The 15,466-nt window shown below is 39.0% G+C and overlaps 1 protein-coding gene across 6 annotated transcripts in view; it reads left to right on the forward strand.

Annotated features, from left to right (window-relative positions):
- RPGRIP1L (RPGRIP1 like) overlaps window positions 1-6,371 on the forward strand; it is a 128,685-nt gene extending 122,314 nt beyond the window's left edge. For all 6 annotated transcript variants that reach the window (XR_010592533.1, XR_010592532.1, XM_065567015.1 and 3 more), the window contains 2 exons: window positions 2,220-2,353; window positions 4,280-6,371. Coding sequence is in view for 4 of the 6 variants with exons in the window: in XM_065567015.1 (XP_065423087.1) it covers window positions 2,220-2,353; window positions 4,280-4,383 (238 nt within the window). In the remaining 2 variants the exon portion in view is untranslated. The remainder of the gene's footprint in view (window positions 1-2,219; window positions 2,354-4,279) is intronic.
- Window positions 6,372-15,466: the final 9,095 nt, after the last annotated feature.

The following is a 15,466-nucleotide window of genomic DNA, read 5'->3' on the forward strand; positions in this document are numbered from 1 at the left end:
ACAGTAATGGGGATAAAATATTAACTATATTTGGCAGGGGAATGAGGGCAGCAGCATAAGAGCAGAGGAGAAAAAGGGAAATTAAGATTTTTTTTTCTTTTATGGATGTTAATAACAGGACATGGCAAAAGGACAGGGATGGGGAGGTAGGGCCAGTACCGGCTCTAGGCACCAGCAAACCAAGCACATGGGCAGCACAATTCCAGGGGCGGCACTCCGGCCACCCTCCCCCCCCCCCCCCCTTTTTCTTTTTTTTTTTTCCTGCTTCGGCAGTTGCGCTCTGAGGGGTTTTTTTTCTCGGGGCGGCAAAAAACCTAGAGCCGGCCCTGGGTAGGGCACAGCAAAAGGCAACTGAATAGGCAAAACGTTTGGCAGGTATGTATCAGGCATTGAGTGCATGCAGCTGCAACAGCATGAGGACAGGTAAAGAGAAGATCAGAACTGATTTTCTTCTATTTAAATTGTAATAAGTGTCTTTGTACCTTATGAAATTATCATAGCATTATTGATTAAGACAAGAATCACTCTTTACTGACTGTGGTAACTAACGAAGGACTCAAATTAATGAATGCCGGAAATACATATGGAGATGCACTTGCTGTGTATTTATACATGACTGCTGGATTTAGTTATTATCCAGCTTTGAACACCAAATACATAACACTCCATTACAAAGATGTTATTCTGGGGCAGCAGGCTTTGGATTCTAACTTTTGTTGTTGTTTTGGAACAAGAAATGGTGGTGGTTTTCTTAGCTAGAATATTCTCTTCTAGTAACTATTACAGATGAAATTCCCAAATATCTTACAGCTGAATATTTTGCAGTTGATTTACTGCTTCACTGAATATGGCTAGTATTTCTGCTATATGGCTGATTTATTATTTGGTTTGCCCAGCCCCTGTATCTCTACCATCTATTTATCATGATTCAGTATAATGCCAAGAGAATGAGTGACCTTTGCATTTTGTTGTGTGGCTAAAGTTTATTATGTGGTATAACACTGAAGTAAAGCAGCAGATCTTCTGCTTGATGGCTTTCTGTAGTCCAGAAAGATTTAACCAGCAAAATTCTGATGATATTTAATGAATCATTTTTAGCCTGAAGGATACATATGCCAGCTAAGATTAAAAACATAACATGGAAATTGATTATTCCAGGTTCCCCCTCCACCCGAAGACAAAGTTTATTTGCCATTTCAAACAAATTGCAAATAAAGGTCATCACAGTAAAAAGCTCCATAGTGATTTACATTTTCAAAGCATTATACATACATGAGTGCTCATAAAAAGCTCTGAGAGTTATATGGGAATAATCACTTCTGTACCTCAGTTTCCTAATTTATAAAATGGTGAAGTGATTGAACGATATGAGCTAAGAATTTAGAAGTTCCTGGCTCTGAGAGCTATGTTCAGTCCTGTAGACAATTCTGCCTCTCTTAATATATTACCATGTGAACAACAATTGGGTGTCACCTTATGAAAAAATGTATTTAATCTAAAACAGGGGATCTCAACTCGGGGTCACAAATGACCAGTACTTCCCATATTGCTAATTGGAGGAGGAGAGGCATATTTCAGCCAGCTGGGAAGGCAGTGGAGGTGTACCTGAATGATGTGCTATGAAAAATTAAGTCCTGCTATGGAAAGTGTTGAGAAGCACTAATTAAAAGCAGTAGCTTTCAACCTTTCCAGACAACTGTACCCCTTTCAGGAGTCTGTTTTATCTTGGATATCCCAAGTTTCACCTCACTTAAAAACTACTTGCTTACAAAATCAGACATAAAAATACAAAAGTGTCTCAGCACACTATTACTGAAAAATTGCTTACTTTCTCATTTTTAACATATGATTATAAAATAAATAAATTGGAATATAAATATTATACTTCCATTTCAGTCTATAATTTATAGAGCAATATAACCAAGTCGTATGAAATTTTAGTTTGTACTGAGTTTGCTAATGCTTTTTATGTAACCTGTTGTAAAACTAGGCAAATATCTAGATGAGTTGATGTACCCCTGGAATACCTCTGCATACCCCCTGGGGTACGTGTACCCCTGGTTGAGAACCACTGATCAAGAGTTGTTTTATATGCTAAATTGGGAATTTCTAGATATGCTCTGCCTTTATATTTGTTTGTTTTATTGTCTGAATTTAGTCCCCAAGTGCTTGGGTGTTATGGATCATTTAAAGAGTGAGAATTTTTGTTTTTTTCTCAGCATACGATTTACAGTGGTTAGTGACCCTCCAGAAGATGAACAAGATCTTGAGTGTGAAGACATTGGCTTTGCTTACGTCAGTCTAACGGAGATTTTTCAGAAAGAAAAAGACATAATTGAGCAAGATATTGATGGTAAGTTTAGCAGAGTTCTTAGTTTTAAATTTTGACATCCGTTCATTTCAAAATTTTACTAGAGTTTTTCTTCTCTGCTCTGAGAGGTTTCATACTTAATTATTTAATTGTTATAATATTGAACCATACAGCATCACTTTAATAAATTGTCACAATTCATCTGCACATACAACTTATTCCTGAAAAGAAATAGTATTGCCTAAAACTTAAAGAACTTAATATAATTAGTATTATCTTCTAACTAAGAGTTACACAGTCCCTGGTTTGGAAAAAATCTGAACAGTATTACTAGTAAAGTGTTATTAGATTAATCAGTTTACAAAACCTGAGACTGGTAGGCCTAATTACTCACTAGTATATTTTTATCTTTTGTACAAGCAGAGTATTTCTTTAAATGCTAATAAAGCCTCTGAACTTATTAATTTTATATTCAACATTTTTGTCAATAATATCCTACTACAAATAGCTATCTATCCATTGTAGGCAATTATAGCATTTCTGTGGTGTCAAAGGGCCAAATGTTGGTTCTTTTTTGAGTGATTGCTCATGTCTATTCCACAATAGGTGTGTGTGCTCTCCACGTGCACCGGTGTCGGAAGTTTTTCCCTTAGCAGTACCCGTAGGGGAGCGCCCCAGCGATCCCTGGAGTGGCGCCTCCATGGCACGGTATAAGGGGTGCCACGTGCTCCCCCCCACCCTCAGTTCCTCCTTCACCTTAGAGCACAGGGCCTGGCACCCTCGTCCGTCAGGGTGCACTTGGCGGCCCTATCGGCCTTCCACCCACTGGTGCAGGGGCACATGGTATTCTTCCATGCCATGACTGGCCGATTCCTTAAGGATTGTCTCTTCCCATACGTTAGGCCCCCTGTCCCACCTGGGACGTGAACTTGGTGCTTGCCCAACTGACGGCCCCCCCATTTGAGCCACTAGCTACGTGCTCCTGGTCGCACCTTTTGTGGAAGGGTAGCCTTCCTGGTAGCGATCACGTCGGCTAGGCGGGTCTCGGAACTCAGGACCCTGACCTCCAAGCCCCCATACATGGTGTTCCATAAGAATAAGATCCAGCTTCGCCCACATCCTTCGTTCCCCCTGAAGGTGGTCTCCGCCTACCACATGGGTCAGGACATTTTCCTGCTGGTCCTATACCTCTCTTTTAAAGTGTGTTGGCTAAATGTCAAGTTTTTAAACACCATTTAAGCACCCAGTAAAGACAAAGATGTCAATGTTTTAAAAATGTGTTATCTGGACACGGTTCACCAGGTAAGGGGGAATAATGTCTTTGTCTACACTTGTCTACAGCATGCAAGAAGCCTGGAGTCAAAATCATATTGTGCTTCACCCAGACAACATCAACTTGTCATCTGTATATTAATATCTTAACTGCACAATTCAAGCCCCAATCATGCACACAGCTGGCTATAACCTAGACAATTCACACTTCATCTGCTTGTGTACTAATGCATAGATAACAAGGGTCTGATTCTACTGCTACTGAAATTGATGGCAACACAGTCATTGACTTCAGCAAGAGCAGGATCAAACCCTAAATGTATACATTTCCTCGTGTGATATTTATTTACTATGAAAAATGAAGAAACAATTTGGGAAGGTATATAATAAATTCTGCTTTCTTAGCTTGAAAATTAAACCTTGCACCAATCATTATTGAGGTGGAATTTAAAGTATTCCTCCATCCTACTGTTGGAAGGTCTCAATCCTGTAAGGTGCTGAACACCATCTCCTCCCCCTCACTTCAGTTGGGTGGATAGTACTCAGCATCTTGCAGGATTGAGCACTAGAACTGACAGCTATTTTTTTTAACCTTGTATGGGTGCCTTTTAATCTTCCCAAATGTGAAAGTGAAATTATTGTAACACAAAAACTACATTAAATTGCTAATATTGTTGTCTGATGTTTTCTTTCTAGTTTTCGATTCACAAGATGATAGTGCAGTAATTGGAAAGCTCAAAGTAACAGTGGAGGCCCTCCATGCTCTGCGCTCAGTCTATGAGGAACACAAAGATGACTAGGAGGCATGAAAGAAAAGTGTGCCTACAGATGCTTCTTCTCCCACTGTAAATACATGCTTGATAGCTCTTCGAAGATGAGATTTTTGTAATTACTACAGTATATTTAATGTATAATTTATATGAAAAGGATGCTTGATTTATAGTTGTAAAGTTTTGTATACTTTTCAGTCTGTTTGTTTTTATATTTCCCCCTAAGGCTAAGACTCCCTCCACAATGGACAACGTCTTGTAAATAATTAATACCTACATGATTGAATGATGTGCTTTATTTGCATTTTCAACATTTTTTCTTACATAAAACAGTAATAAAAATGCAAGTTGAATTTTTAATTTTTAATAAAAAAGCTTAAGCCTTAGAAAACTGATTAAAAATACTTTTATGTTATCCCTAATCACCCCACTAAATGCAATGCCTGTGATTAGCCTCATTAAGAATTTTATACTGTGAAGATTTTATTAGAAGCAATATATGAAAATTACTTGGATTAATGTGTTAATCTGCCTCTTTAAAATGCTAATATCCATTTTATGCACATTAAATCTCAGTATGCGTTTTCTTTGATGCGTGCAGTTTCTATCAATTAAATATAAAGAATGAGGCTAGTCGCAAGACTTATTAAATTACTGCAAGCTTTTTTAAAAATAACTTTTGCCCTTCTACTAACATTATAAGTAGTTGTTTATGATTACCATGATTTGAAGGAGGGGGAGGGTGGACTCAATTTTCATATACAGTAAAAGAGATTTACAGTTTCAACCAACAGCTATCAAAGCACAGAAAGAAAATATAAAAGAATCAATCAGATTCTGTTCCGCTTAGTTTGAGCTGTAGGGACAGGCAAGTGGTTTTTTGATCACTTTTAAAACTTACATCAAACACATACAATGATCCTTGTATCTGGATAACCAGTGGCTAGAAAGGAGCTTGGAAAGTTAATTTTCTAGCTTTTAACCAATCTCAATGAAAGATTTAATTGATATTTTTAATGGAGCTGTGAATCAATGCAGCAAAAGGATTGTCTCTGGAGAACTAGGATATAATGCATTTCATTTTTTAATTTACTTTATTTGTCATTTTCTTCAAAGGATTTTATAGGCTGTGGGTTTTCACTGTTTGCAAACAGACTGTTTCTTCATAAGCATATGTAAAGTATTCAGAGAGATAAGTAATTTATTAAAATCTACCTAATTTGCCGTGATATATTAAATCTCTGCTTCAGTGATCACAGACCATTTCATTTAGAGAATTAGGCATTTGCTCTTTGTGTGATTAAACCTCTGGAAAATGAGTTCTTTGCTCCTATTTGTGAACATTCAAAGCCTGCTAATGGCAAGAAGATGGAATAGATTATGAGACAATTCATTACAGTTCAACAGCAAAAAAAAAAAAGCAGCTATAATGCAAAAAAGCAAGTTTGAATATCTGCATACAGTTTGAACCATCTGTGCTCTAATCGTGTTAATAATGCCTCTTCGTCTTTAGGAGGCTTTGAAATGACATCCATACAGTATTAATTTGTTGATGTACATTATGAGGCCAATGGAATATATTCTGACCAAAGATATCTCTAAATTCTACCATGAATTGATGGATGCCTCCATTTAAGGGCCTACCATCTACAGGAGCAGTATTGCTCTCATCCAGACTTTGTAAATCCTCATAATTCAATCCTCTGGAACATTCTGGAGACCGCAGGCATTTGCATTCCTAAACTCCTCCATTCCTTGTAAACAGCCATATGTATGTTTGTCACTGGGCTGGCTCTTAGCTCATCGTTTTGGACACTATTTCTAGCTTTCTTTGGCACTGTGCATCTGTATTGTCATTAAGACTGTTGTTATGTATTTTGGTAATTTAAAACAGCTAGATTCAACACTGAGATTAACCAAGTGGCTTTTCAGAAATTTAGTTGTGGTATTCTACCAGGAGGTTCATATTATTATTCCGATACTTGCAACCCAAACTAAATATCTTCCACATAAACAAAGAAGTGAGTTGTATTGATTTTTTGTGACTGTTTACTGAGTTACAGAACTATTATTAATGCTTATTTTCTTCTGAAGTAAACCATGTGGTAAAATTAGAAAATCAACCATATTCATCTTACATGTTCATCAACCATGTTCATGTTACATTTACAGTAACACCCTTAACATTTAATCTTCACCATCTGAAGTTGGAAACTGAGACTAAGCTACCAAATTCATTACACATCGCTCTCTATGGTAAATTACTGCAGTATATTCTGGTTGATATTTGGTTACATCGTGGTAACCATTCTCAGTGACGCCGACATTAACATGTATAATATGCTTCAGGTTCTTAACAATATTTCATTGTAAAGCTGACTATTTTCTAGTTTCTGATTTAAAAAAAATTATCCCAATTTCTTTTCATATTGTTACTAGTAAGACATGTTATTTAGTGTGGATTTTCCCAGCAAATGAACTGGACAATATTACATCTTGTGTAGTTTTTTTTCCTCCTGCAGTAAGTAGTTTGTATTTCCAACCTGCTCTTTATCCTGGTTCCAAATTGTAACTAGTGCAGGAAAAGTAACACAAAGAAGTAGATATAGAAACTGCAATGGTATCATTAATATGTGCATAGATAGCTGTGAGCAGCCTGAAAAAAGTCCCCTTCTGCAAACGGTTCCATCTATTATTGCAACTACTTTTGTCTAGACTAAAACAAAACTGTTTTTTAATGTACTGGCAAACACATTTTAAGTAAGTGCTGCTTTAAAAAACATGTTAAACTCTCTACTAGACGCTAACACATTTTTAACAGTACTTAATTGAAACATATTAGCTAATATATTTTAAAAAAAAATTTCCTAGTCTAGACAAGGCCATAGAAATGGACAAATTGTTTAGGGATGTGTACAAAGAGATCATGGATAAGTTGGGTTGGGCATGTACAGTCGAACCATACTCGCGTACCTCCTTTGCTGTGCCATATTATACCCCTCTGCTTTACTTGTTATGGTCTGCATGGCAAGCTCCTTGTAACTACAGTGAAATCAGGATTGCAGAAGGTTTCCTTTGCTGTGCACTACAACAACTGCGCTGCTGTTCCTGCAGGCTTTCTGGTGTTTGTGTCAGTATGCACAGGTAAGCCAAAGTTAGGCACAAAGTGTTCCAATTTTTGTCTACCATTCCCTCTCATATAAATGGTCAGGTAACTCAGGAATAGAACACTTAGGTACAAAATACCCCATGCATCTAGACAGTAATCATGTGAATTCAGTTAGTCAATTATGCTATATGAAGAATCACCACTTATTTTATTGTGCATTTATACTATTATATATGACTCATGAAATTATCTGTGTTGAGAAGAGTTTGAGGTTTCCTAAACTTGACTTCAATAGCACTTTTACAACCAAAGACAATATTATTAGTATAAATATTTTTGGTTATAAAACATTTTGTTTTCAGTGTACAATAGCCCATTTGCATAATATCACAAAAATACAAAGGATAAGTAGGCCAAACAATAGCTGTTGCATTCAGTTTTCTCAGTTTGTATTAGAACTGATCATTGTGTACAAATTCAAATCCTCCTATAATCGTGCCACATATATTAATATGTTTGAAGGCAAGAAAAACTTCATTTTTTGTATACAGTTGGGTATTCAGATTTGTATGCAGGAGTATGATAAGATTTCAAACCAATTTTGTGTGTGTTCCATAAAGGGACAAATATTTACAATTAGTTTTACTTTTTGAATTGGTCATTCAAACTTTAGGCATTAATAATTAGAACTAAGCCCCAATCCTGCAACTGTGCATGGATGGATTGCATTGCCTGAGCAGAATCTCACTGAATCTCTGCAGATGTCTCGTATCATTACTGCAGAGTAGGAACCACAGTCAGTTCAAAGACTTTTTTTTTTTAAGTTTACTTTTGACAAGGTATGTCAAAGGTATTACACTGCTTTTGTTCATTTATTTTTGATATTGCTGATTAACTCATGGAATAATTATACATGCATTTTTGAAAGCAGGTAAGATAAATGTTTGACTTCAACAGAGTTATTACGCAAAGGAAGAATTTGGCCTTCTATGTTGTATCCCTTAATACTGAGTAATTTTACCTGTTTATAGGCTGAGAAAGAAGAAGTAAACTAAAGATACTCTTAAAAGAGATACAATAAAGAATGAACTGAAATGACATGTCTTTTTTAACAAATAAGTGAACTTTAATAATTACAAATTAGTGTAATTCATTGCTTGATCCTGCAAGAGGCTGAGGAATGTGACCCATATAAGTGATTCAGACAGGGCCACCCGGGGGGGGCCCAAGTGGGGCAATATGCCCTGGGCCCCTCAGGGGCCCCCACGAGAATATAGTATTTTATAGTATTGCAACTTTTTTTTAGGGAAGGGGCCCCTGAAATTGCTTTGCCCCAGGCCCCCTGAATCCTCTGGGCAGCCCTGGATTCAGATAAAGTCAATGGGATTACTCACATACTTAGTTAACTATATGCTTAAGGACAAATCTTAGATTCTTCGGACTCTATAAGAAATTTGTCATTGACTGAAATGGAATAAGAATTTAACCCTACGGTCTTTCCTAAATCAGCGTCAAAGTGCTCAGCACTCCTAGCAGGATGGAGTAGTAACTTAATGTCAATGGGTTTTAGTTACAAAACATCTGTTTCTAAATCATTAGCACCCAGTTTGGAACATTTTGTCTGAGGAGGTAAAGGGGTGGCTTGAGAACTCTGAAAACTGGGATAATGGAAATGCTTACAGACTCTTAATTGAAGTAGCTCTACCATGTTATGGCATAATACTATGTTAATGTACAGTTAACAGTTAATTTAACATTGATTCAGCCACTTAACATTTTGTACAGAAATATAAATGATTGGAGGCATTTTAGTGTTGATTTACATGTTTTACTGCTCACTGTAGTAATGGTGTCAAATTTCCAGCCACTCTCTTGTGAAACAATTGACAAAAAATAGCTACAGTGTTTTATGGTTAGCAATGTGGTTTATTCAGGGTTGTTGGTTTTTTTTAGACTTTCAGTAATAACACATTTTCCAGTTTACTGCTGCTTTACTTGCATACAGTATTTATTTGGTTGGGGGGGGTGAGGGTTTAAGAGTAAGAAAGGAACCAGATTAATCAACTAAAAATAAGCCCAAGAGAAAATGTATGCTCTTCATGTCCTTCATTCATTATTGTTAATGCAGGAATACTTGAAATTATGAGCTGTGAGCTTGGAACCTCTGCACACACCCATGTCCTCATAACAAAATGCAAATTATTGAGTAATCCGACAGCAATAGCTGTAACAACACAACACAGGCTTGCATGTGTTCTAACAATCTGATTAACATTTTTGTGGATTTGAAAAATATATATTATATTTAGTCAAACTGGCATCTTTGGTGAATGCAAAATAATTTCCTTATGCATTAATGCAACAGGAAGTGAATTGTGTCTGTGAAAGACTACCAGGAAAAATGTGGTCTGTCTTAAAAAAAAAAAAAAAAAAAATCAACAAAATGAAGTTTTTTCTATGTTAATACCAGTCAATCAATGATTAGTCTGTTTATTCATTCCTAAATATAATAAGGCATCCATAGCTGAAGGCCCTTTGCTTTCATGACAGAGAAGAACTAAAAACAGGATTTATCATACATAAGGCAATTTGCCCAATGCGATCAAAGAACTTGCATAAACTCCACATAAGACACTACAAATGGAAAGGGGAACAAATAAAGGTAATAAAACGCACGGTAGCTAGCAGTCTTTCTACATTTCAAAATATTTTTAATAGTTTTTCTAGTATAGTCAATTACATTAGCATACCAAAAGTAGCCCCATTTGGAATTTATTTCTGGTGTGTTTGGTCATGTCTATGCCCTAATTTGCCTGTGTTTCTTATTTTAAAACACACAAGTTCAGCAAATTATGCTAATGATGTCTTTTTTTAAAAAAAGTAAATGTAACAGGAGCAAGAACATACATTCTTAATATATTGCAACCCACCTATATTCATTTAAACCAAAATCAGATAGTGTAAATAAATAGTAATATTTATTTTAGAGTGAAATTCCCACTCATATCCTACCCAAAGGCTAACTAATAGGGCACTGTGCAGAAAACTCCATAGGGGTAGTGAGGGAATGAAATGTACACATCCTATCACCTGCATGTAGGTTAAGGGTCTGCAACACAGACCCTTTATGGCCACTGTCAGCTCCTACAAATAGGTTCTCCACCGCTGGTTCTGCATACTTGAGAATCCCATTCCCTTCCCTAGTTCCTTCCTTCCCTTAATGCACGGGCCTGTTCAGGCCTATCATAGAGACCCCCTCTGCAGTGTACAGGGGTCAGAGCTCCCCTGAATGAGCTCACCATCTTCGATAGTCCCTTCGCACAATCCCACCACAGAGGTCTTCCTACTTGGGGGTCATTTCACCTTTAGAAACCAACTGATGAGAGAGATGTGTGAAACATTGATAACTGCTTGGATTATGATGCTGTGAACTAAAAAGTGTCGTATTTGCAACACACTTTAGCTGACTGAAAATCCTCATCCCATCACACCCATAACTATGATTTTGTTTTCTCCTGGATGTTGGATGGCTGTTTGAAATATGAGAACATTTTACCTGTTTCAGGAGTGAACAAATGGCCTGTTTTTGTACCTTTGCTAAGACATGTCCTGTGATGCAAATCTTCAAAAATTTTCTCAATACTTTTAAATCCAGCACTTTGTGATATACCTGGCATGAGAACCATTGATTCCAAGGGATTTAAAGGGCAGTGAGAAGACCTGAATGCTTAATTTAAAAAAAAAAAAATTTGTCCAGGGATTATAAATGGCACATGTTCCTGTTTCCCTCATTGCTAAGTAAAGTGCTGATCTGGACCAAGCTGTACATCCTGTGGGGTATTCTGAACTCTGGGGCTTCTGTGGAAATAAATGAAAAATGAATAGATTGTGCCATTGCATGGAGGCAACACTTATGGCTTCACATTTTATGTTTAAGGAACCAAGGTCTTGTTAATGATGGAAGGGGAGAGACAGATCTTGTCACATTACGTGGTGTTAAAAGCCAGTCATAAACAACACTGTGCCAGATATGGGAGAGATGGAAGGGGATGCTGCCTCCCCAGTGCCTCCTTGCAACTTCCTTGGGTTCAGTTCCTAGCACTGAGCAGGGGCTTTTCCCCCTTCTTCTTTCTGGAAAACGCTGCACTTCCCATCTGCCTCCAGCAGGGGCGGCCTGTGTGCAGCCAGCAGCAGAATGCTTGTTGTCTTTTCTCTGCTGGGTGCCAAGAGCAGCCGTCTGCCTCCTGTCAGGCACGTGAGGTTGGCCCTGGGGGGAGGGGTGGCTGGAGGCGGCAGAGAGGGTTTGAGTGGCTGGGGGGACGGAAGCCTGGCCAGGTCCTCGGAGCGCTGGGGCTTTCTGGGCAGACTGGGCGGGGGAGGGCAGCAGTGGGGACCTTACAGAGTGGGCATGGGGAGACACTAAGGGTCTGTCGACGCTCCCCGCGACAACGCCCACGTCTGTGGGACCCAGGCATGCGGGACTCGGTGCTCCCCAGCCCGTGCTTGAGCGTCCACACTGCGTTGTAAGCAAGGGCTGACCAATGCTGGACCCGGGTCTCACAACGGGGCCGACATGCCCGTTCTGTGCTGCGCACACCGCTTGACTCCGGTCTGCATCCACACTGCAAAACCACAGGGCTTGGGCCCAGGTCTCAGCGGGACTTGGGCTCTGCCCCTCCCTCCCCCCAGCAGGGTCCTAGACCCCAGGTCCTGAGTCAGACTGATTTCCAGTGCAAATGGAAGGGGGGCTTAGTCTCAAATCTGAATCAGGCCTCGGCTTAGAGTGCCGTGTAGACATATTCCTCAAGAGCCCAGGGAGGGGAGGCAGGACAGAGGTAGGGTGGCCAGCTGTCTGGTTTTCTACTGGAACCGCCCGGTCGAAAAGGGACCCTGGCAGCTCTGATCAGCACCCCGACCAGGCCGCTAAAAGTCCAATCGGCAGCGCAGTGGAGCTAAGGCAGGCTCCCTGACTACCGTGGCTCTGTATGGCTCTTGGAAACAGCAGCATAAGCAAGGCTCATACGCGTAGGAGTAGTCAGGGGGCTCCGCCTGCTGCGCCCGCCCCTGCAGCTCCCATTGGCCGCAGCACCAGCGTAGGAGCTGAAAGGGGGTCATGCTGCTGCTTCCAGGAGCTGCTTGAGGTAAGCATCACCTAACCCTTCATCCCCAGCCCCACCCCAAAGCCCGCATCCCCAGCCAGAACCCTCACCCTTACGCACCCCAACTCCTTGCCCCAGCCCAGAGCGCCCTCCCACATGCCGAACTGCTCAGCCCCAGCCCGGCCCCACACCAGAGCCCTCACCCCAAACGGGTGAAAATGAGAGAGTGAGTGAGGGTGGGGAGAGTGAGCGACAAAGGGTGGGGGGGTGGAGTGAGCAGGAGTGGGGTTACAGAGTAGGGATGGGGCCAGGGTGCTCCATTTTGTGCAAGTAGAAAGTTGGCAACCCTAGACAGAGGTGGAATGAGAGGTGGTAGAAGAAAGATCCTGGGATGAGGAGAGAGAGAGAAAGGTAGGAAGAGATTGGGGCTAGAGCGATAGGAAAGGGATGAAGAAGGTAGAGAGTAGAAGAGGCAGAGAAGAAAAGTTAATGAGAGGGAAAAGAGAGAGAGGCAATAGTGGAAGGAATGGAAAGGTTGGGTGGAGAGTGAGCTAAGAAAAAGCAAGGTGGGTGGCAAATTAATCTGCACTGCTCAATAGAGAGTTTGATGCCGAAACACACACATCCTGTCCTTGCTGTTAAATCACACTAGGCAGCAGGAGGCATGGTTCTTTAGGCCGAGGGTGGGCTGGAGAGCCTTGCTGACAGAGATGAGAGTTGGCACTACACTCCTGGCTGTGAATGGAAGGGAAGCCCCAGTGTTGCTACATATGGAGAAAAGAATATGCTGCTTTGTTGTTATGTTGTTTGTTTTTCATGCTATTGAGTCTGGGGTTTTTTGAATATTTTTAACACCATTTTTGGTGCCACTGTGGTTTTGTGCATGTTTATTGGTATTCTAACAGAAACAAGCCTGCAATCTGAAGGTTTTGCTAATGTAGAATTCCAGTTAACTATCAGCAAGATTCTTAATGATTAAATTCTTGATGAAATTCTTAAAGATTCTACACTTGGATGATGGGAGGGTCTGAACATGCTTTTTATTAGTCTGCATAAAATATCAGAGCCCAGTAAAATTCATAAGGTTTAGAAGTTCAGATAAGTATAAATTAACCTGTTTGGTCTCAACATTGGATTAGAATTCTCCCAGTACTCTCACTTTCCACAGGGTGGAACAGTTTAATTCAATTACTTAAATCACTTGATTTTCTACCACTGATTTTAAATCTAGCCAAGACATTGTAAAACTGATTTGAAAGTTTATGCTATTGAAAATTTAGATACTACTAATAGGATATCTTACCAATTTTCTAAACTATTATAGGCAAAAAAAATATTGAAAATTAAGGCCCTGATTCTGCAAACACTTAAGCAGGTACATAACTTTACTCATTTGAATAGTCCTACTGACTTCAGTGGGAGTACCTGTGATTAAGGTTAAGTATGTGCATAAGTGTTTCCAGCAGCAACAATTGCTAATATTTTTTAATAACTTTTCTCTCAGCGGTATAAAATCTTTATCCCTTCAAAATTAAGATACATAAGTGCTATCAATTAAAATGCATTTATCCTAGTACATTAACAAAATTATTGAGAATCTTTTTATATACACACAGGCCAAGATTTTCGAAACTTGTCATATTTAAGTACCTACGTATCTTAGAAACACAAGCCCCAGTGACTTAGAAACTGGAAGCCCTGATGGAGGGTATAGCTTGGCTGAAGCATTTTACCTTTCTTCACTTGTGGAAGTAGACTATGTTGGAAGGTAGTTTGGTTGCACATACAGCATGGGCTATTTGCTTATCAATTTTGTGGTGTTCTCACAACAAGAATGTTAATGAGGCACTAGCCTTGTATTTTTGTTTTTGTTTTTTTAGCATAGATGAGCATTTTAAGTGTGAAAGTTCTCAGTAGAAAAACATCCCTATGTAAAATCTGAAATTATACTAACAATTAGGAAACTAATTGAAGAAACAAGAACAAATAGCCACTTTAGCCATTTAAGAAAATTAAAAGCTGCCAGTATGTCAAATTTCAGAGTAGCAGCCGTGTTAGTCTGTATCTGCAAAAAGAACAGGAGTACTTGTGGCACCTTAGAGACTAACAAATTCATTTGAGCATAAGCTTTCGTGGGCTACAGCCCACTTCTTCTGTTATGCCAGATAAATAAATAAATAAAAATGTGGTTGCTCTTTTTTTAAAAAATAATGATTTTCAGGCACCCTGACTCCCAATGACGTTTCCATTACTTCCTGGTATCAGCTAAGTTAGACATAGGGGAAGACATTTTGATGCCATTGAAGTCAATGGCAAAACTCCCATTGTTTTAGCAGGGCCAGGATTTTACCTTTAGAGAGCCTTGCTTTAGCCAAGCATGTCTGGCCTTCTCTAAAATGCTAGAAGTACAGTAGGTTAAATTCATCACTGGCATAAGCTGGTAGAATTTCACTAAAGTGTGTGGTGTTGCACCCATAATTGTCGTGAATGTGGCTTATTTTTCACTTAATTAAATCAGATTAATTTGTTTCTTTATTTAATTTGACTGAAACTTAAGAAACCAAATAATTTCATACATAGGTCATGCTTAAAAGCTTGTCAGTTCACTTAGATAACTAAACGTTCTCTCAATGTTTTCAGTATTTCCTAGGTATTACTCATACTAGTTATAGGAAAGGGTAAGGAATATTGCAAACACTGATTAATCAAACTTATCTAGTCATCCAAAGGAACACAAACCCATAATTCCCTTCTGTATCTCATAGGCAATTTAGGAAAGGGATAGATAAGAAGACAGAAAATATCATTATGTCACTATATAAATGCATAGTATACTGCATTTACATACACCTTGAATACTGTGTGCAGTTGTGATCACCCTATCTCAAAAAAGATATGTTAGAAT

The sequence above is a fragment of the Chrysemys picta genome, chromosome 14 (genome assembly GCF_011386835.1).
Source record: "Chrysemys picta bellii isolate R12L10 chromosome 14, ASM1138683v2, whole genome shotgun sequence".
In the NCBI taxonomy this organism is placed as follows: Eukaryota; Metazoa; Chordata; order Testudines; family Emydidae; genus Chrysemys; species Chrysemys picta.